The following is a 22,206-nucleotide window of genomic DNA, read 5'->3' on the forward strand; positions in this document are numbered from 1 at the left end:
GAACCTGAGCGGTCGCCTTTAAGTACACACCAACCGCTCTTACTACATCAAGGGAATGTAGCAACCACTCTTCCCTAGAACGAGGCTCTGGGAAGAATGAAGGAAGAACAATATCTGGGTTTAAGTGAAAACCTGTCACTACCTTTGGCAGGAATTCAGGGTGAGGGCATAAAACCACCTTATCCTTATGCATAATCAGATATGGCTCCTTACAAGATAGACTCGTTAGTTCAGAAACTCTTCTAGCAGAAGAAATGGCAACCAGAACTTTCTAGTCAACAGAACTAAGGGAATTTCCCATAAGGGTTCAAAAGGCTGCTTTTGCAAAGCTGACAGGACCAAATTCAAATCCCAAGGATTTAGGGGTGCCCTGATCGGAGGACTGATCCGTGTTACCCCTTGCACAAAGCTACGCACTAAAGAGTGAGACGCTAAAGGCCGCTGAAAGAACACTGACAAGGCCGAGATCTGGCCCTTGATGGTATTCAAGGCCAGATTCATCTCTAATCCCATCTGTAGGAAATCAAGGATGATACCTATAACATATTTCCTGGGGTGCCAACCCCTGGATCCGTACCAGGCAACATATGCCCTCCAGACTCTATAGTAAATGATCCTAGAAGCTGGCTTCCTGGCATTAATTAAGGTAGATATAACTGAAGGAGACAACCCACGATCCCTTAGAATGTGGGTCTCAATAGCCAGACCATCAAATTTAGCATCTGTAAGGTAGGATGGAATACCGGACTCTGCGAGAGAAGGTCCGGCCGTAACGGCAGAGTCCAGGGAACTCCTACTGCCATCTTTATGATTTCGGCGAACCAATGCCTTCTGGGCCACGCTGGAGCCACAAGAATCACCTCCTTTTGTTCCTGCCTGATCCTGCGAAGAAGACGCGGAAGTAGCAGAACTGGAGGAAATACATAGCTCAGAAAAAACTGATCACATGGGAAGACTAATGCATCTAATCCGCAAGCTAGCAGATCCCTTGTCCTTGACACAAAGTTGTCGACTTTGTTGTTGAATCTGGACGCGAACAGGTCCACATCCAGAGTAACCCATCTCTGACATATCGCAAGAAAGGTGTCGGGGGGGTGAAGAGACCACTCTCCTGGAAATAATTGTTGATGGCTCAAGTAGTCCGCCTGCCAATTCTCTATCCCGGGAATGAAAATTGACGAAAGGCAAGGAACGTTGTGTTCTGCCCAAGACAGAATGTAATTCACCTCTCTCTGGGCTGCACGACTCCTCGTGCCCCCCTGGTGATTGATGTAAGCCACAGCCATGGCGTTGTCGGACTGAATCCTGACAGGACAGCCCTTCAGTCTGACCGTCCAGGCTCTTAGAGCCAGACGAATTGCCTGAATTTCCAAAATATTGATAGGCAAGGTCCTTTCCAACATGGACCACTTCCCCTGGACAGAATCCTCTTCCAGGACCGCTCCCCAGCCTAAAAGACTGGAATCTATAGTCACTACCTTCCAGGTGCAAGGTAGAAATTACTTTCCTTTTTGAAGGTTGCTGGATATCAGCCACCAATTTAGGCTCCGACGTACGTCAGGAGCCAGCTGAATTGGAAAATCTAAGGCCTGAACCTTTTTGTTACAGGCTGACAGGATTGCACTTTGTAGCAATCTTGAATGAAACTGTAAGGGACAGCCTCGAAGGAGGACACCATCTTTCCCAACAGTCTCATGCACAACCAAAAGGAAGGCTTTTTCTTTGCCTTGATGAGATGGATTAGTTCTACAATGGAACCGATTCTCTTTGAAGGTAGAAATACCTTTACCTGCCTAGTATCTATGATTAGTCCCAGGTATTGTACTCTCCTTGATGGCTTCAAGGAGGATTTTTCTAGGTTGAGAACCCAGCCTAGAGATTCCAGGTAGTTTACTGTTGTCACCAGACTGTGGTCTAACCCGGAAACCGAATGATCTACTAAGAGTAGATCGTCCAAGTAGGCTAGGACCATTATGCCCTGAGCCCTTAATCTGGCTAAAGCAGGAGCCAGAATCTTTGAGAACACTCGAGGAGCTGTGGCTAGACTGAATGGCAGAGCCACAAACTGAAAATGACGGTTTTCTACTTCGAAGCGCAGAAACATCTGGTGAGCGCAAAATATTAGCACATGAAGATAGGCATCCCCGATATCGATTGAAGCCAAAAAATCCCCTCCTTGGAGAATGGCTACAACAGACCGGATTGACTCCATGCGGAAGGATCAGATGCTCAAATGCTGATTTAGATCTCCGTAGATCTAAAATAGGTCTTACTTCCCCGTTTGGTTTCGGGGCCGTGAAGAGGTTTGAATAAAAACCTGTGCCCTGTTCCTCTAAGGGAACTTCTGATATGACTGCCTTGGATAGCAGATGGTCCAGTGCTAGGAGAGCCTTCTTCCTTTCTGGGTCTTTGGGAACACTTGACCTTAGAAACCGGTGAGACAGCAAAACTCGGAACTCTAGTTTGTAACCTAGAGAAACCGCAGAAGACACCCACTTGTCCTGATATTGCTCCTGCCAGATCTTTGAAAATTGCAGGAGCTTTCCCCCCACCCGAGCGAGCAGGGGTGCCCCTTCATAAGGAGGCTTTAGTACTCTGCTTGGTGGGTTTCTTTCCCCAAGATCTTTTCTGACCTTGGTGCTGTCCCTGGGGTTTTCCCCCTTGAACCTGACGGTGGAGGCTGTCGAGACTGCCTAGAGGCTGATGTCCCTGGTACAGGAGAAGAGGCCCGCTTAAATGAGAAATGTCTAAATTTCTTCTTTACTGGTAACAGAGAGCTTTTGCCATTGGAAATCCTCTGTAGGTATTTATCCAAATCTTCTCCAAATAGAAGTTCACCATGAAAAGGGAAACTGGCTAGGAGCTTCTTGCACGGTGGTTCGGCTGACCAACTCTTAAGCCAAAGAATTCTGCGAGAATGCACCAGTCCCAACATCAGACGTGAGATCTGAATGGATGCATCTCTCATAGCATCTACTGTAAAACACAGTGCGTCTGCTAAATCAACGTACCGCTGAACCTGTTCAACAGGTACAAATTTAAGCATCTCCTCAAACTGTTCCTTAATGGCCTAAGATATACCCATTGCGGCCAGAACCGGCTGCACTGCTGAACCTGCTGATGCCACCTGGTTCTTAGAAAGGTGCTCCAGCTTCTTATCTGCTGGACCCCTTAACATGAGCGCATTATCAACCGGACATGTGAGGTTCTTATTTACAGGGTTAATCGCAGCATCAACCGCTGGAACCCTCCATTTCTTATAGAAATACCCTTCCATAGGATACAGTTTGGAGAATCTCTTAGGAGGGTAAAATTGCTTATTCGCATGTTCCCACTCTGCATACATAAGCTTTCTAAGCCACACATGGATAGGAAAGGCATCCCCAGCCGGAGGAGGTTTTAATGATCCTAACTTAGAGATGTGATCATCAGAAGTCTGCGCTGCAGGTAGCAAAAAAGTTGAGCGAACCAACTTAGTGAGAGCGTGCACAAGTGTTACTCCTTCCGTGTTAGGATCCTCAGAAGAGGATAAGCCAGTATCTTCCACATCTCTAGGAAGATCTGCCTGATCCATGGCATCCTGAATCTCCAGAGGAGGATCTTGAGCACTTGATGGGGATCTACTGTGTTTAACCCTGCTCTGAAGGGATAAAATCGCATCAAGTTTCTTCTCTAAACCAGCAATGGTAGAAGACAACACTTCACATGTAACCTACTCAGGGGCTGAAGCGTCCTGAGTGACTGCAATAACAACTTCCCCTGACGGCTCAATCTGACCAGCCACAACACTCTGAGGAGGATGACCTTCTTTTGGACAGGGTCTTAATTTGTTGTGATCCCTTAGAACCCTTAGAGGAGTTCCTGGCCCCCTTGCCACTCATAGCTTACAGTACAAAGCATAGGCACTACCAACAAAAGAATGTTTCACTTGCTAGGCTATAGTACAGTACAATAACTGCTATTAATCCTAGCTATACAGTACAATGTTGTCAAAGGGGGAATGCCTGTTTCACCAAACCTGACCAGCAACCACTCTGCTCTGTCCCTCCACCACCAGGCAGCAGCTTCTCTTGCACAGCTTTAAAATACTTCCTACATGCGTGGCCGGTGTCTGGTCCCAGTTAGCCACGCCCCCTGCACGGAAACGACCCCCCCTTTCTCTTTCAAACAGGGAAGTCTAATCTCCCGCGTGAGTGCCGGCATCATGGCGGGCGGCAAATCCTCTGCTCGGCGAGCGGCCGTGGCTTGCCAAAAAAAAACATTTTTTTCATGAAAGAACAAAAAGGCAGCTGGCTGGCATTCAAACAGACAAAAATCCCCAATCTGGGGGCCCAGGAAGTGATCAGACCCCCCTTCTTACCTGAGGGTCTGAGCTGGCTTAGACAGAGAGGAGTGTGGAGCTTCTGCTGTTTCCAGTGTCAGAATGGTAAGTGCTCAATACAGCCCCCAGTGGTGATACAGACATGACATGACAACACAATACATGGAAGGAGAGATTCCTGAGAAATATCTCCTACCTTATCCTCGCAGCAGGTTTTTATCAGAGAGTAAAAAACAAAAAAACACAATCTTCGCCCTTCACGGTAGGCTCCAAGACCTTAAAAGGAAACCTTCAGGAACCGGGGAACACTCAGGTTGACCCACAATCCCCGGACCTGCAAGAAGACCCTGTCAGGAAACATTTAGTGACTTACTACCAAAAAGTACTGGATCCCAGGGCCCAGCTTTTTAAAGCATTCGCAAGCAAAACCTTGTGTCTTCGGATGACGAGGCGCGGGTACCATTCATTTAGTCCATTACAGAGACATCAGAACGGATCCGGTCAGGATGGCTGGCTCTCATCAAAGGATTGCTGCCCGTGGAGCTCAGTACAACACATCCCTACACATGCCCAACACCTTAGACACTGGCGAACAAAACTGAGGACTCCTAGTAGTGGGAGGGGTTATATGGGGGAAGTTCACTCCTTAAGGGGCGTGCCAGTGTCCAGCATCTGATACGCCGATATAACCCACGTAGTAATTACTACGGCTCTGTGTCCCCTGATGTAAGAAAATAAAATATATCATAACATATTTGTTGCACAAGTCATAATGTAATATTATTATGAATGTCTTTCCTTTTCAAACTGCAGCACAAATTTTCCATAAAATTCGATGCAATATGATAACCTGGAGGCATTCCGTACACAGTTGGTGTAAAGAACTTCAGTATACCTAAAATCAATCAGCGCAACCAAATAAATATACCCCAAATTAATATCATGAAACAAAACAAAACAAAAACAAAAAATCAAAAAACACACAAAGTGTAAAAAACTAAATAGAATGCTAGCTGAACACTCAAAAAGTGATTTCACCACACATTTCACCAGCTCATAATCCAATTGAGTGGATTATGAAAATAGTGGATGATTGAAAATTAGGTCACCATTGTGATCATATAGTGTCATATCTTGCATCAAACACATTCTTAAAGTGCTCTTCATGTCCCCACCACCAGTGAAATGTTGGCCGCTCACCTCAAAAACTTGACCCCTGCATTACCAGTCAGGTCATGAAAGCACCAATGATTCTTTGCGGGCCCCGATGTCACTCATTAATAGATTCTGAGTTTTCTCCATTAATTGGAATAAATGCGTCCTTATGCCTATGGAACCTCTGATATCCCCACTACCCGACTATGCCCAACAGACACCAGTTGCTGTTTAATATCTAGGGGTAGTTGTCTCTCCTGACTCTGCACAATATCCTACAATGAATTTACCCTGTTGGACAAAGTGAAATGTCATAGTTGTTTGAGTAAACCCTCCCCTCTCAGTAGTAGGGAGAATTAACTTAATAAAAATGATTTTGGCAATATCCCACCTGGATATCTGAGAAATGGAATCCCAGTTCAATTACCTAATCTGGAAAAAGCAACCGGCTAGAATACGGTTACAGACTCTATAATATGGGAAAAATAAAGGAGGGCTAGCCATCCCATATCCCAGAAAATACTTCTTGGCAGCATAGTTCCACCACCTGGCTGGATGGGGTATACTGGGTAATTTGGATTTAGTTAGTTATCAGTAATCACATTGGCTGACCCTGATTTGTCTGCAATATTTACATTTACAGATCGCTCTGCTTGTTCTCCTCTGACTGTCCTATGGTTTCAAGCTTGGAGACAAAAAAAAAAAAGTGTATATTTTCTGGACCAGTTATTTCTAGGTTTAACCTTTAGGCCGGGTTCCCACATATGCGAATTAGATGTGGGTCTCCCCGCATCCAATTCGCATAACAAGAGAATGTGACTGGCTCACATATCTCCATTGTGGCAGCGGAGCGCACTGCACAGAAACGCTGTGCATCTCTGGCTCCGTTTCAGGGCTGAATTCAGGCATAGATTCTGCCCTGATTTGTTTCTGAAATGGGGAACAGGGATGCACAGTGCTCCTGTGCGATCTTGCAGCCAATTCCAGTTTGAACCTGGCCTTAAGTCATTTGACCAACTACACTCTGAATTTCCTCTATCCCACAAACAATTTTATCAATATCTACAATTGCATCATGCAGCACAAAGGCAAGTGCAATCTGCTAACATGCATAAGTCTGACCCCCATCTTCTTACAGAGATTGTCCACCCCACAGTGAAAAGGGGGCTGATCTCTCATATTTGTGTATCCCTGATGTTCACCATACAAAATCACGACACTCCGCGAAGTATAGCACAATGGTGAGAGGACGTGGGTGAGATTAGTGGTGAGCGGTGGGACATGGCCTTGGAGTCCATACCCTCAATATCACTATCAACATCTCATAAGCTTTCCAAACTATTCATACCCTATCGAGCCTACAGAACCCCTGAAAAGTTATTTAGGTAGGGTAGGAGGAATACATCCATCTGCCCAAAATGCAATCTATGCAACGGGGACTTTATCCATATGATCTGGCACGGTCCAAAACTTAGATACTGGGCCGAGGTCCTGCAAACCATCTTATTAGTTGCTCAAACTACTGTGCTTTCAGACGCTGATATATTTGCTGGGAGCGCTGGTTGCTGAACTGTACCAACCAGGGACTTATATAATGATCTCTCGATTGCTATGTCCTGCTAGAAAAGTTATATCTAGATACTGTATGTCACCTACCTCTCCAACACAAACAATGGATAGAATGTGTTAAATCTTAAATATTAAGGAAACATCTCGCTTACTGTCACTGCAATGCCACCCACAAGAGCTGGTTTGGCAGGGCTGGTTAGATGTACTGGGCTTAGCTCCACCACAACTAGTTATGAACAGGCCTCTTCAAATGTAACTGTATTGGATTTCACGTGAGTTTTTTTCGCTCGTGTTTACTATACAGTATGATATGTTATCTTATTAGCTGGTATCCTAATATTTGTGGATAACCCCACTTGCTGTTTGTTGGTTTAGATATGAAGTGGACATTGTTGTATGTTGGACAGTGGACATTTGTGCAGTGCCGTTTTGCTTTTCCTTTTCGTGTAAGTTATATGACCTTATAATCACTGTTTTTGTGCACTATACACCTGATGCTTTATACGGTCATCTATGGTATTTTTATTAATAAAAAGTTTGGATTAAAAAAAAAATAATTATGTTGAATGAACAGAAAATAAATATTGTACCTGGACAGATGCTTTCTTCCTGGGTATTCTCAATTGGCATTTCTGAATTCAGACAATTTTTATCCTTCACATCAGCTGGCAAGATGGGACTAAAAGTATAATAAAATTATGTTACTTTCTGCAATAATTTTTCAGCACGCAGCTTTAGTTAAAAAAAAAATGGCAACATCTGCAGGAAAGATAGTTTCCTACAGATGCTAAGAACTTTAAAACTCCATAATGTACAGTTGACAAAGTATTAATTTAACCTCCCTGGCGGTACGATTATTTCGGATTTTAGGTGCTAAAAGCGGTACAATTATTTTGCATAAAAATTTGGTGTTTTATATTGTAGTCCTGCAATTCTTAGCAATAACTCAACTTAAATCTGTCCAAACCAGAGTCTAGCAGACATCCCGGGTATAATAAAGTTGGAAAAATTAAATCATAAAATATAATAAATTATAAATAATTGTACCAAATAATAATATAACAATAATAAAAATTATTCAATAATGTACTGTAATCAAATCAAAAACACTGAAATTTGCTCAGTTGCAGAATTGTCCCCGTCATTACTTTTCAGTATTTGATGACGTATCTCCCCACAAATCACTATCGCTCAATTCTGTGAGTGATTCTAATTTATTATCGCTGTTTTCTACCTGTTGATGTAAAGGGACAGTTTTGGTTGCTATGGACAATCTCCAGTTTCCTGGCATAAAGAACAGTTTTTATGATATAAAACTGCATGCAGGACACTGGGCAGACCACTAGGGACAAAGGGGATGTGAAATTATTACATACAGCAATGTAATCTGTAAGATTGCATTATACTGTATGTATACTGTGTTTAAATTTCTGAATTTGGCGCCGATCTCCGTCCCCGTGCGTCGCAACGCTTGCAGGAAACGGAAAACAAGAAAAGGCTTGAACTACTTCAGTTGTGTGTAATGAATCTAAAATATATGAAAGTCTAATGTTTATCAGTACATTACAGAAAATAATGAACTTTATCACAATATGCTAATTTTTTGAGAAGGACCTGTACAAAGCTATTTCTAAACTGTCAGCAAACGTATTCACAGGTCTTGTATGTCTAGGTTTTTTGGCTTATGGTGTCTGCCGTTAAAAGTGTTCCTACTTGGCACCTTTGTTCAGTTTGGTAACATGTAAAGATGACCTGACCTGTAGCGAAGATGCTTTGCCATAATAAAAGAATTTAAAAAAATAATAATAATGTGATAAAAGGACTGTTACCCCTGATGACCACCAGGTATGCCACCCATAGTCACCAGTAGTGATGCACCGAAATTTCGGCCGAAAATGCCCTTTTCGGCAATTTGCCGAAAGAGAAAAACGGCCGATAATGGAGCCGAAAATGGGGCGTGGCCTGGGTGGGGGTGGGGCTCCGCCCCCGCCCCCTGGTGACGCCCATCATGGGGGGTGTATAGCGCAGGAGAGCCGCCTCCGCCGCCTGTTTGATCACAGCGCCGGGAACATCACAGCTTTCATTTCAATAGCTGTGTGTTCCCGACCGCGCGCCGTCACACGCAGCCCCTCCCCCTTGTCCGGGCACTTAGATAGACAGATCATCCGCAGGATTGGACGGATGATCTGTCTATCAAAGTGCCCGGACAAGGGGGAGGGGCTTCGTGTGACTGCGCGCGGTCGGGAACACACAGCTATTGAAATGAAAGCTGTGATGTTCCCGGCGCTGTGATCAAACAGGCGGCGGAGGCGGCTCTCTTCCCTACACAGGCTGCAAAAGGGGGCACACTGGCCTGCAATGGGGGACGCCTCCTGTACCACGTCCTCTGTCTCTGACCATCTCCTGTACCGTGTCCCCAGTCTCTGACCATCTCCTGTACCGCGTCCCCAGTCTCTGACCACCTCCTGTACCGCGTCCCCAGTCTCTGACCACCTCCTGTACCGCGTCCCCAGTCTCTGACCACCTCCTGTACCGCGTCCCCAGTCTCTGACCACCTCCTGTACCGCGTCCCCAGTCTCTGACCACCTCCTGTACCGCGTCCCCAGTCTCTGACCACCTCCTGTACCGCGTCCCCAGTCTCTGACCACCTCCTGTACCGTGTCCCCAGTCTCTGACCACCTCCTGTACCGTGTCCCCAGTCTCTGACCACCTCCTGTACCGTGTCCCCAGTCTCTGACCACCTCCTGTACCGTGTCCCCAGTCTCTGACCACCTCCTGTACCGTGTCCCCAGTCTCTGACCACCTCCTGTACCGTGTCCCCAGTCTCTGACCACCTCCTGTACCGTGTCCCCAGTGTCTCTGACCACCTCCTGTACCGTGTCCCCAGTCTCTGACCACCTCCTGTACCGTGTCCCCAGTCTCTGACCACCTCCTGTACCGTGTCCCCAGTCTCTGACCACCTCCTGTACCGTGTCCCCAGTCTCTGACCACCTCCTGTACCGTGTCCCCAGTCTCTGACCACCTCCTGTACCGTGTCCCCAGTCTCTGACCACCTCCTGTACCGTGTCCCCAGTCTCTGACCACCTCCTGTACCGTGTCCCCAGTCTCTGACCACCTCCTGTACCGTGTCCCCAGTCTCTGACCACCTCCTGTACCGTGTCCCCAGTCTCTGACCACCTCCTGTACCGTGTCCCCAGTCTCTGACCACCTCCTGTACCGTGTCCCCAGTCTCTGACCACCTCCTGTACCGTGTCCCCAGTCTCTGACCACCTCCTGTACCGTGTCCCCAGTCTCTGACCACCTCCTGTACCGTGTCCCCAGTCTCTGACCACCTCCTGTACCGTGTCCCCAGTCTCTGACCACCTCCTGTACCGTGTCCCCAGTCTCTGACCACCTCCTGTACCGTGTCCCCAGTCTCTGACCACCTCCTGTACCGTGTCCCCAGTCTCTGACCACCTCCTGTACCGTGTCCCCAGTCTCTGACCACCTCCTGTACCGTGTCCCCAGTCTCTGACCACCTCCTGTACCGTGTCCCCAGTCTCTGACCACCTCCTGTACCGTGTCCCCAGTCTCTGACCACCTCCTGTACCGTGTCCCCAGTCTCTGACCACCTCCTGTACCGTGTCCCCAGTCTCTGACCACCTCCTGTACCGTGTCCCCAGTCTCTGACCACCTCCTGTACCGTGTCCCCAGTCTCTGACCACCTCCTGTACCGTGTCCCCAGTCTCTGACCACCTCCTGTACCGTGTCCACAGTCTCTGACCACCTCCTGTACCGTGTCCACAGTCTCTGACCACCTCCTGTACCATGTCCCCAGTCTCTGACCACCTCTTGTACCATGTCCCCAGTCTCTGACCACCTCCTGTACCATGTCCCCAGTCTCTGACCACCTCCTGTACCATGTCCCCAGTCTCTGACCACCTCCTGTACCATGTCCCCAGTCTCTGACCACCTCCTGTATAAAAATATTTTTTAAAAACAGTAATTTTCGGTATCGGTGCTGTTTCGGTATCGGTTTCGGTTTTCGGCCTAGTGTATTTTTCATTTTCGGTATCGGTTTCGGCACCAAAAAACCCATTCGGTGCATCCCTAGACACCAGTAATGCCAATCTTTGCCAAAATCAATGCCAATCAGTGCCCACAAATGGTGCCAGTCAGTGCCCATCACTAATGCCTGCCAGTGCCTCCTATCAGTGTCCATCAGTGCCACTCATCAGTGCACCCATAAGTACCCATCAGTGCAGCCTTTCAGTGCCCATCAGTGCTACATACCAGTGCCACCTCATCAGTGCCCATCAGTGAAGGATAAATTTACTTATTTACAAAAAAAATTGGTCCTTCTTTTGTTGCGCAAAAAATAAAAACCTCAGCAGTGATCAAATACAACCAAAATAAAGCGCTATTTGTGGGAACAAAATGATAAAAAATTTGTTTGGGTACAACAAGTGCAACAGCACTGAAAGCTGCAATTTGGCCTGGGCAGGAAGGGGTGAAAGTGTCTGGTATTTTAGTCGTTAAAGTGTATGCAAAACCCTAAGAACTTAATTTACTGTATTTTTTCTTTTGGTCTATAAAAATATACTATGGAAAGTGTGTTATATCTGTTCAGTAAGCGTGAAAATAAAAAAGGTTGATCTTGCCAGAAAAATCACAGCCATCCTGTTTCTTGCATATATTCTTCTGTGTATAAGCCCTCTTGGCTTATACTTTGAGACTACAGAATTATTATTTTTTATGTGGCAGAGATGAAGGCGAGTAGGTGAGTATCAAAAGAAAATTGGGCAGGGCTGACCACACTCCACAAAAATGCTTTGTGTTGTCAGCTCATATTAGAGAGGAGCTTGGTGGTCCTTCGTAGTAGTCTACCTGAACTTCCAAATGGTGCTTTTTTTTATTTATTTTTTATTTTTTTACACTCCTATCAGCCAGCTAAGTCCCCATACCACAGCACACTTAAAGGAAAGGGATATTGGTGTATTAGTGCTCTTATATGGACATATTTCAATATTTTGTCAATGGGCCAACTAAACCCAACCCCCCCCCCCCAGTCTTTCAAAGGGCTACAAATAAAATTCTTAGCCACACCAGAAGTATGGATACACCTACCTAGATAATTAGGTATTTTTTAGTACAGGCTAAGAAAGTAATCAAAGTTCTGTTAATAGTGACTGCAGCCAGTGACCAAAAAGCAGAAGCAAACCTTCCTGGGTATGGTCAGCTATTATAGAAGTTGCAACCCTAGTTTTGCCACCACTGCAGTGCCCTTGACAGCGGGAGTTCTCTCTCAGGTTGTAAATGAGGAAAAACACCCTGTGGTTTAGAGAGCTGGAGGAAGTGTCAATGGACAGTAGGTGTGGCAATCACTACGAATTTGCTCCAAGCCCATTTGCCACCTGGGAAGGGAGTCCACTTGGCAGCATGTTATAGATAATACCCTAAATTAGGGTGTAACACATGTAACATACTATAAAAGGTGAAGTTGATATTTAAGTGGCTATGCCACGTGAAAGAGAAACAATGCAATAGTTTCTTACTCACTGTAAAATCCTTTTCTCTGAAGTTCATTGACGGACACGGCTCCATTAATCTTGACCGTAGGGTTATTACGCCACCTTCAGGAGAGGTCTAGGCAGAACATGTAATACATGTGAAAAACAACAGAACTGTACAGTTCCGCCCAGGGGGCAGTCCCTCTGGCAATAACCCCTCAGCCTGCTTCCTGCAGTTCAGTACGTCAACAAGCAGTATAACGTAAAGAAATAGGAGGGGTGGGTGTTGTGTCTGTCAATGAACTTCAGAGAAAAGGATTTTACGGGGATCACAAAAATCCTATTTTCTCTTTTGTTCATTGACGGACACCGCTCCATTAATCTTGACCGTAGAGACGTCCCCAAGCAGTGTAATAACGAGGGGTGGGAACAGCAAACATAACTTCACCCACAACCAGAGGTGATCCCCAACGGAGGGGTCACCACCTGAACCAACCGCATCCGAACTTGCGGCCAACATATGCATCAGAATGCATTGACAATCAAAACGTAACTTTCTTTAACAAGAAGAAAGGGTGTAAATTGCAACAGTTACACGGCCACCTGCAAAACTTTGTGGCCAAGAAGATGCGCTTACAAGAACTTTGTGAAAGTGTGAACGGACGACCAAGTTACCGCCTTACACACCTGGGAGACTGACGCTTGATTTCGGAAAGCCCAAGAGGTCCCAATTGCTCTGGTGGAATGGGCCGTGACAGGAAATGGGGGCACCTGCCCCTTCAAGGCATAAGCCTGGACCACGATCTGTCTGATCCACCTGGAAATGGTGGTCGATGAGACCGCAAGCCCTTTTTTCGGACCAGCTACTGAAACGAACAGAGAGCGACTTCTGGAAGGGAGCCGTGGCAGACACATATACCCTTAGAGTCCGGACCATGTCCAGGGAATGGAGGGCCACCTCCTTAGGATGTGTCGGTTTAGGACACAATGTCTTCATTGAGCTGGAAGGCCGAAACCACCTTTGGCAGAAAAGAAGGTTGCTGACGCAACACCACCTTATCTCTGTGGATAACCAGATAGCTGTCAGCCTTTTCTTGCAAAAACGCCCTCAGAAACCCTCCTGGCAGATGTAATGGCCACTAGAAAGACCACTTTCTGATAAAGTCAACAAGGGAATTTCCCTGATGTTCTCAAACGGCGGTTTCTGAAGCGCCGATAGCACCAGGTTCAGATCCCATGGAGGTAGGGGCAGTCGCACCAGAGGGACTATATGCCGGACCACTTGTACAAAAGGTGCTCACCAATAAGTGAAATGCCAGGGGTCGTTGGAAAAAAATAGCCAAGGCTGATATCTGTCCCTCTTCTGGTCTACTACATGCTGTAAGAACAGCAGGATCCTGGAAACAGAATAGGTGCATGGACGCCACCCCATTTCCTCACACATGGATATATAATCTTTCCACATATGATGCAGTGACCACTCCTGGGTCCAGCATCTGGCGACTTAGATAGTCCACCTGCCAGTTTTCTACTCCTGGGATGTATATGGCCAATACGTGTCGCTCTGCCCACCGAAGGATGTGAGCAACCTCCCGTGCCGCAGCTGAGCTTCTTGTTCCTCCTTGATGGTTGACATATGCCACCGCCATAGCGTTGTCTGACTGGATTCTGAACGGACGTCCTCGAAGTCTCATCGACCATGTGGAGAGGCATAGCCTGATCTCTCGAAGCTCGAGCACATTGATCGGTAACTGGGATTCCTCCCTTGACCAGAGGCCCTGGGTCGATTGTACTCCCAGTACTCCACCCCAGCCGTTCAGGCTTGCATCCGTTGTGATCACCGTCCAATGAAGAGGTAGGAACGATTTCCCGGACCGAAGGGCCGGAGATCTCAGCCACCAGAGAAGAAAGTTCCTAACTAACTTGTTCACCCGAATCTGCCGATCCAGGGAGAACAGAGATTTGTCCCATTTGGACAAGATCTCCTTCTGCAAGACTCTGGTGTGAAATTGGGCATACGGTACCGTTTTGAAGGAGGCAACCATGAGGCCCAGAACTAGAGGTCGACCGATATGGGTTTTTCTCTGGCCGATGCCGATGCCGATATTTAGAAATTGCAGCGGCCGATGCCCGATATATGATGCCGATTTTTTGTGGGCTGATATGTTAGCCCGATTTTTTTTTCCCCCCTTCATCTCATAAAATCTAACAGTTAGACCAGGGGTTGACAAATTTGCTTGGAATCTAGGAGCCAGCTAAAAAAGTTAGGAGCCAGGTCCGTGACGGCGATCTGGACCTGTCCCTGGCCTGACATGGAGACGAGTGAGGGGAAGATAGCGCCCCCAGCCCCCCCACCTGTCTCCAAGTCATTGCCCATAGCTCTTAGAGGGACATTTTTAAATTGCATTTTAGTGTAAATATGAGATGTGAGGTCTCTCTGACCCCAGATCTCATATATAAAAGAGGACCTGTCATGCTTTTTTCTATTACAAGGGATTTTTACATTCCTTGTAATAGGAATAAAAGTGACACACATTTTTTTTTTTTTTTTAAAGAACAGTGAAAAAAATAAAAATAAAAGTTAAAATAAGAAAAAATAATTGTTTTAAATGCGCCCTGTCTTGCCAAGCTTGCGTGCAGAAGCGAACGCATATATGAAAGCGGTGTTCAAACCACACATGTGAGGTATCGCTGCGATCGGTAGAGTAAGAGCAATAATTCTAGACCCAGACCTCCTCTGTAACTCAAAACGTGCAACCTGAAGAATTTTTTAAACGTCGCCTATGGAGATTTTAACCACTTGCCGACCGCCGCACGCCGATGTACGTCGGCAGAATGGCACGGGCAGGCATAAGGGCTTACATGTACGTCCTTGCCTGCCCGCGGGTCGGGGGCCCGATCGGGCCCCCGCCCGGTGCCTGCGGCGGTCGGTATTCGTTCGGGAGCGATCCCGGACGAGGGGACGGCCATTCATTCATGGCCACCCCCTCGCGATCGCTCCCGATGAATGAAAATGCTCGGTGACATCACTTCCTCTCCTGTAATGTAAACACAGGCAGAGGAAGTGATGTAATCTCTCCTCGTGTCGGTCTTTTTCGTTCCGGCACCGAGGAGAGAGGATCGTGAGTTGCACCTAACACTACACTAACAGTAGAACACGCCAGGCACACTTTTCACCCCCCTGATCACCCCCCAATCACCCCTGCCCCCCCCAGTCACAGTGACACCAATTGCATATTTTTTTATTTTTATTTTATTTTATTTTTTTTTGCATTGGTGTCATTTGTGACTGTAATAACTGTTAGGGCAGTTAGGGCTAGCCCCCTTTAGCTCTAGGGTGCCCCCCTAACCCCCCCAATAAAGGTTTAACCCCGTGATCACCCCCCGTTGCCAGTGTCACTAATAAGCGATCGTTTTTCTGATCGCTGTATTAGTGTCACAGGTGACGCTAGTTAGGCAGGTAGGTATTTAGGTTCGCTGCAGCTTTTTATAGCGTCAGGGACCCCCATATACTACCGCATAGCCCCCTGATTGCCCCCCAGTTAACCCTTTCACCAGTGATCACCATATAACTGTTACAGGTGACGCTGGTTGGTTAGTTATTTTTTTTTGTTTCAGGGCACCCGCCATTTATTACCTAATAAAGGTTTAACCCCCTGATCACCCGGCGGGTGATATAAGTTTGAGGGTCAGATAAGGCCTGCGTCGCCCCAGCGTCAGGTTAGTGCCACACGCAAAGCATACACCTCCCTTAGTAATATAGTATCTGATCAGATCTATATTAGCGTTGCCAGCATTTTAGGTTTCCCAAAACGCATTGTTAGCGGGATCAGCCCAGATACCTGCTAGCACCTGCGTTTAGCCCCTCCGCCAAGCCCAGCCCAGCCCACCCAAGTGCAGTATCGATCGATCACTGTCACTTACAAAACACAACACACATAACTGCAGCGTTCGCAGAGTCAGGCTTGATCCCTGCGATCGCTAACAGTTTTTTTTGTAGCGTTTTGAAACAGTCGCTGACAGGCTAGGTGCTTTTTTACCTGTGAGTCTCACTAGTGTACCCCTAAATTTAGAGCCCAAAATGGCAAAGCGAAGGTACACTAGTGAAGAGGCCTACACGTTTCTGAGCATGACAGATAGTGAAGAGGACGTCACTCATCTGTCAGATTCAGGCTCAGAATACGATCCTGTAGAGGACAGCGGCTCCATGACAGATAGCTCTGACGACGGAGATGAGGCCTCTGTTAGGGACAGGTGTGCCCGATCCCGAATGTATTCTGTTGTTGAGGTGCATAAACCGCAGGCCACTCGTATGGAGCAGAGACGTACTAGAGCCGCTCATCCTTCTGGTGAACTGGCAAGCACCAGCGGCCTAGTACACCCTGGACCTACATCCAGCACTGCAGTAACACGTGGTGACGTGGCGAGTCCCATAAGTGCAGTTCAAGCTGGCGAGGTGGCAAGCACAAGTAGTGTCCCGCTGCCACCAAGAAGAAGACAAAGACAGGCCCGTCGTACCCATAGTGCCCTTCCTGCGGAATTCGCCAATCCTATTTGGGTGCCCACCACTTCTGCAGAACCCGTACTTCCCCCATTCACTGGCCAACCTGGCATTAACGTGGAAACAGTTGATTTTACGACACTTGACTTTTACTCACTGTTTTTCACCGAAGATCTCTATAGATCTATTGTGGACCAAACCAATTTGTACGCTGCTCAACACATCACCACTATTCCCCAGTCCGCCCTTGCCAGACAATGGAAACCAGTTACGGTTTCCGAATTTAAAATCTTTCTGGGCCTCTCCCTCAACATGGGCATAACCAAAAAGAGTGAGTTGCGGTCATATTGGTCCACTGACCCAATTCACCATATGCGCGTGTTCTCTGCTTCCATGTCCAGGGCACAATACGAGATGATTTCGCGGTTTATGCACTTCAGCGACAATGAACTCTGTCGTCCTCGTGGAGACCCTGAATACGATCGGCTCTACAAAATTCCGCCCCTCATAAACCACTTCAACCAACGTTTTGCAGACTTGTTTACTCCCGATCAAGTTGTCTGCGTTGATGAGTCCCTGATTAAATTTTCTGGTCGCTAGTCATTCAAACAATACGTCCCCAACAAGCGTTCCAGATACGGGGTCAAGATGTATAAGCTCTGTGACAGGGCCACAGGCTATACATGTAGTTTCATGGTTTATGAGGGTAAAGATAGTCACATAGAGCCGGAGAACTGCCCTGACTACATAGGAAGCGCTGGCAAGATAGTGTGGGACATGGTGTCACCCTTATTCGGAAAGGGGTACCACTTGTACGTGGACAATTATTACACAAGCGTGCCACTGTTTAGTCACTTGTTTGATCAGCAGATTGGAGCATGTGGCACCGTGCGACCTAATCGCCGGGGCTTTCCCCAGCGGCTTGTAGAGTCCCGTCTTAGGCTGGGGGAGAGAGCCTGCTTGCGCAGTAATAATTTGCTCGCTATGAAGTGGAGGGATAATAAGAATGTTTTCGTTCTTACCTCCCTTCATGCAGACACGACGGTCCAAATTCCTACGGCGACTGGTATTGTGGAGAAACCCCTCTGTGTCCACAAATATAACCTTAACATGGGAGGGGTGGACCTCAATGACCAGTTGTTGGCGCCGTATCTAGTTGCCCGTAAGTCCAGACGCTGGTACAAAAAAGTGTCTGTTTATTTATTCCAATTGGCTATACTGAATGCTTATGTACTACACAAAGCTTCAGGACGGACTGGATCCTTCCTCAAATTCCAGGAGGATATCGTCAGAGCCCTTCTGTATCCAGGCGGTGCTCCACCTCACCTTCCCCTACCAGATGCAGTAAGCCGGCTGCATGAGAGGCATTATTCTTATGTCCTCCCGAGTACCCCTACCCAACGAGCCCCCCAAAGAAAATGTCGTGTCTGCAGAAAGCGCGGATTTAGGCATGACACCCGTTCTTATTGTCCCCGCTGTCCTGGAAATCCTGGTCTTTGTCAGGGTGAGTGTTTTGAACGCTACCATGAACTAGTTGAGTATTAGCGTAGGGTACAGCATTGCACAGGCTAGGCACACGTTCACAGGGTCTCCCAAGATGCCATCACATTTTGAGAGACCCAAACCGGCACAACAGAAGTGTTAAAGTTACATAAAAAAGTGTTAAAAAAAAAAAAAGTAAAAAAACCAAAAAAAATATAAAATAAAAAAACCAAAAATAGTTGTCGTTTTATTGTTCTCTCTCTCTCTCTCTCTCTATTCTCTCTCTATTGTTCTGCTCCTTTGTACTGTATTCTATTCTGCAATGTTTTATTGTTAACCATTTTTTGTTTTCAGGTACGCCATTCAGCTGTAGCGTGGATTTATTTATCTTGACAGCAACAGCGTTTGCTCCCACGATACGTAAAGCCACGACTCCAGCGCTGTCGGAGGTGATTTCACCACCACAGTTAAAAAAGAGCATATATGCCGAAGCATGGGGGCATAAGGGGTGGAGGAGCGATTTTGCTCCTAATGCCACGTACATACAGTCAAAATTCCGACGGAGGGCTTGCCCGTGGAAAAGTTTGAATGTATGTACGTGGCATAACTTTTTTGCGGGAGGATGCCCCCATGCTTCGGCATATATATATTTTAGGCACAGATTGTGTTAAATGTGTTATTTTTTGCTATTTTTTTTGTATTTGCTTTGCAGGTATGGTACGTCTTACTGTTATACTGTAATGTTACTTTGTTTTATTGTTAACCATCATTTGCTTAGCAGGTACGCCATTCAGTTGCAGCGCGGATTTATTTATCTTGACAGCAACAGCGTTTGCTCCCATGATACATAAAGCCGCGACTCCAGCACTGTCGGGGGGGATTTCACCACCACAGTTAAAAAAGAGCATATATGCCGAAGCATGGGGGCATAAGGGGTGGAGGAGCGATCTGCTCCTACCTTTTGCGGGAGGATGCCCCCATGCTTCGGCATATATAAATGGTGCATGTATGCCCACCATTAGAAAGTGGGTGGATGAAGGGTGGTATCTAATGGTGGGCATACCCACCGATCAATATTTTTTTTTCGTTCAGCCCACAGGCTGCATGAAAAAAAATTACAATAAGCTTCTAAATGTTGTGCATAAAATGCCAGGACAGTTCAAAACCTCCCCAAATGACCCCATTTTAGAAAGTAGACACCCCAAGCTATTTGCTGAGAGGCATGTCGAGTCCATGGAATATTTTATATTTTGACAAAAGTTGTGGAAAAAATACATTATTTTTTTTTTTTTTGCACAAAGTTGTCATTAAATGATATATTGCTCAAACATGCCATGGTTATATGTAAAATTACACCCCAAAATACATTCTGTTGCTTCTCCTGAGTACGGGGATACCACAAGTGTGAGACCTTTTGGGAGCCTAACCGCGTACGGTACCCCAAAATCCAAGCACCACCTTCAGGATTTCTAAGGGTGTAAATTTTTGATTTCATTCCTCACTGCCTATCACAGTTTCGGAGGCCATGGAATGCCCAGATAGCACAAAATCCCCCCAAGTGACCCCATTTTGGAAAGGAGACACCCCAAGCTATTTGCCGAGAGGTATGGTTAGTATTTTGCAGACCTTCATTTTTGTCACAAAGTTTTGAAAATTGAAAAAAAGAAAAAAAATATACATTATTTTTTTTTTTCTTCATTTTCAAAAACAAATGAGAGCTGCAAAATACTCACCATGCCTCTCGGCAAATAGCTTGTGGTGTCTACTTTCCAAAATGGGGTCATTTTGGGGGGTTTTCTGCTATTTTGGCATTTTATGGCCTTCAAAACTGTGATAGGTAGTGAGGTGTGAAATCAAATATTTACACCCTTAGAAATCCTGAAGGCGGTTCTTGGTTTTCGGGGCCCCGTACGCGACTAGGCTCCCAAAAAGTCCCACACATGTGGTATCCCCGTACTCAGGAGAAGCAGCAGAATTTATTTTGGGGTGTCATTTCACATATGCCCCTGGCATGTGTGAGCAATATATCATTTAGTGACAACTTTGTGAAAAAAAATAAATAAATAAATAAAAGTTTGTACTTTTCCCGCAACTTGTGGCAAAATATAAAATATTCCATGGACTCAACATGCCTCTCAGCAAATAGCTTGGGGTGTCTACTTTCTAAAATGGGGTCATTTGTGGGGGTTTTGTGCCATCTTGGCATTTTATGGCCTTCAAAACTGTAATAGGTAGTGAGGCGTGAAATCAAAAATTTACGCCCTTAGAAAGCCTGAAGGCGGTTCTTGGCTTTCGGGGCCCCGTGCGCAGCTAGGTTCCCAAAAAATCCCACACATGTGGTATCCCCGTACTCAGGAGAAGCAGCAGAATTTATTTTGGGGTGTCATTTCACATATGCCCATGGCATGTGTGAGCAATATATCATTTAGTGACAACTTTGTGAAAAAAAAAAAAAAAAAAAAAAAAGTTTGTAATTTTCCCGCAACTTGTGGCAAAATATAAAATATTCCATGGACTCAACATGCCTCTCAGCAAATAGCTTGGGGTGTCTACTTTCTAAAATGGGGTCATTTGTGGGGGTTTTGTGCCATCTTGGCATTTTATGGCCTTCAAAACTGTAATAGGTAGTGAGGCGTGAAATTAAAAATTTACGCCCTTAGAAAGCCTGAAGACGGTGCTTGGTTTTCGGGGCCCCGTACGCGGCTAGGCTCCCAAAAAGTCCCACATATGTGGTATCCCCGTACTCAGGAGAAGCAGCAGAATTTATTTTGGGGTGTCATTTCACATATGCCCATAGCATGTGTGAGCAATATATCATTTAGTGACAACTTTGTGAAAAATTTATAAAGTTTGTAATTTTCCCGCAACTTGTGGCAAAATATAAAATATTCCATGGACTCAACATGCCTCTCAGCAAATAGCTTGGGGTGTCTACTTTCTAAAATGGGGTCATTTGTGGGGGTTTTGTGCCATCTTGGCATTTTATGGCCTTCAAAACTGTGATAGGTAGTGAGGAGTAAAATGACATATGTATGCCCTTAGAAATCCTGAAGGCGGTGCTTGGCTTTCGGGGCCCCGTACGCGGCTAGGCTTCCAAAAAGTCGACTACATGTGGTATCCCCGTACTCAGGAGAAGCAGCAGAATGTATTTTGGGGTACAATTCCACATATAACCATGGCATGTGTGAGCAATATATCATTTAGTGACAACTTTGTGTAAAAAAAAAAAAAAAAAGAAAATTTTTTTGTCATTATTCAATCGCTTGCGGCAAAAAAATAAAATATTCAATGGGCTCAACATGCCTCTTATCAATTTCCTTAGGGTGTCTACTTTCCAAAATGGGGTCATTTGGGGGGGTTTTGTACTGCCCTGCCATTTTACCACCTCAAGAAATGAGATAGGCAGTCATAAACTAAAAGCTGCGTGAATTCCAGAAAATGTACCTTAGTTTGTAGATGTGACAACTTTTGCGCAAACCAATAAATATACAATTATTGACTTTTTTTTACCAAAGACATGTGGCTGAATACATTTTGGCCTAAATGTATGACTAAAATTGAGTTTATTGGATTTTTCTAATAACAAAAAGTAGAAAATATCATTTTTTTTCAAAATTTGCGGTCTTTTTACGTTTATATCGCAAAAAATAAAAATCGCAGAGGCAATCAAATACCATCAAAAGAAAGCT

The 22,206-nt window shown here is 45.9% G+C and overlaps 1 protein-coding gene across 10 annotated transcripts in view; it reads right to left on the bottom strand.

Moving 5' to 3' along the window:
- The window catches only part of UIMC1 (ubiquitin interaction motif containing 1), a 230,674-nt gene that overhangs the window by 96,990 nt on the left and 111,478 nt on the right, over positions 1–22,206 (bottom strand). For all 10 annotated transcript variants that reach the window (XR_013270846.1, XR_013270844.1, XR_013270849.1 and 7 more), the window contains exon 7: positions 7,636–7,724. Coding sequence is in view for 4 of the 10 variants with exons in the window: in XM_077472483.1 (XP_077328609.1) it covers positions 7,636–7,724 (89 nt within the window). In the remaining 6 variants the exon portion in view is untranslated. The remainder of the gene's footprint in view (positions 1–7,635; positions 7,725–22,206) is intronic.

The sequence above is a fragment of the Lithobates pipiens genome, unplaced genomic scaffold, assembly GCF_037356315.1.
Source record: "Lithobates pipiens isolate NorthernLeopardFrog02 unplaced genomic scaffold, aLitPip1_a1.2 Scaffold_8, whole genome shotgun sequence".
Taxonomy (NCBI): domain Eukaryota; kingdom Metazoa; phylum Chordata; class Amphibia; order Anura; family Ranidae; genus Lithobates; species Lithobates pipiens.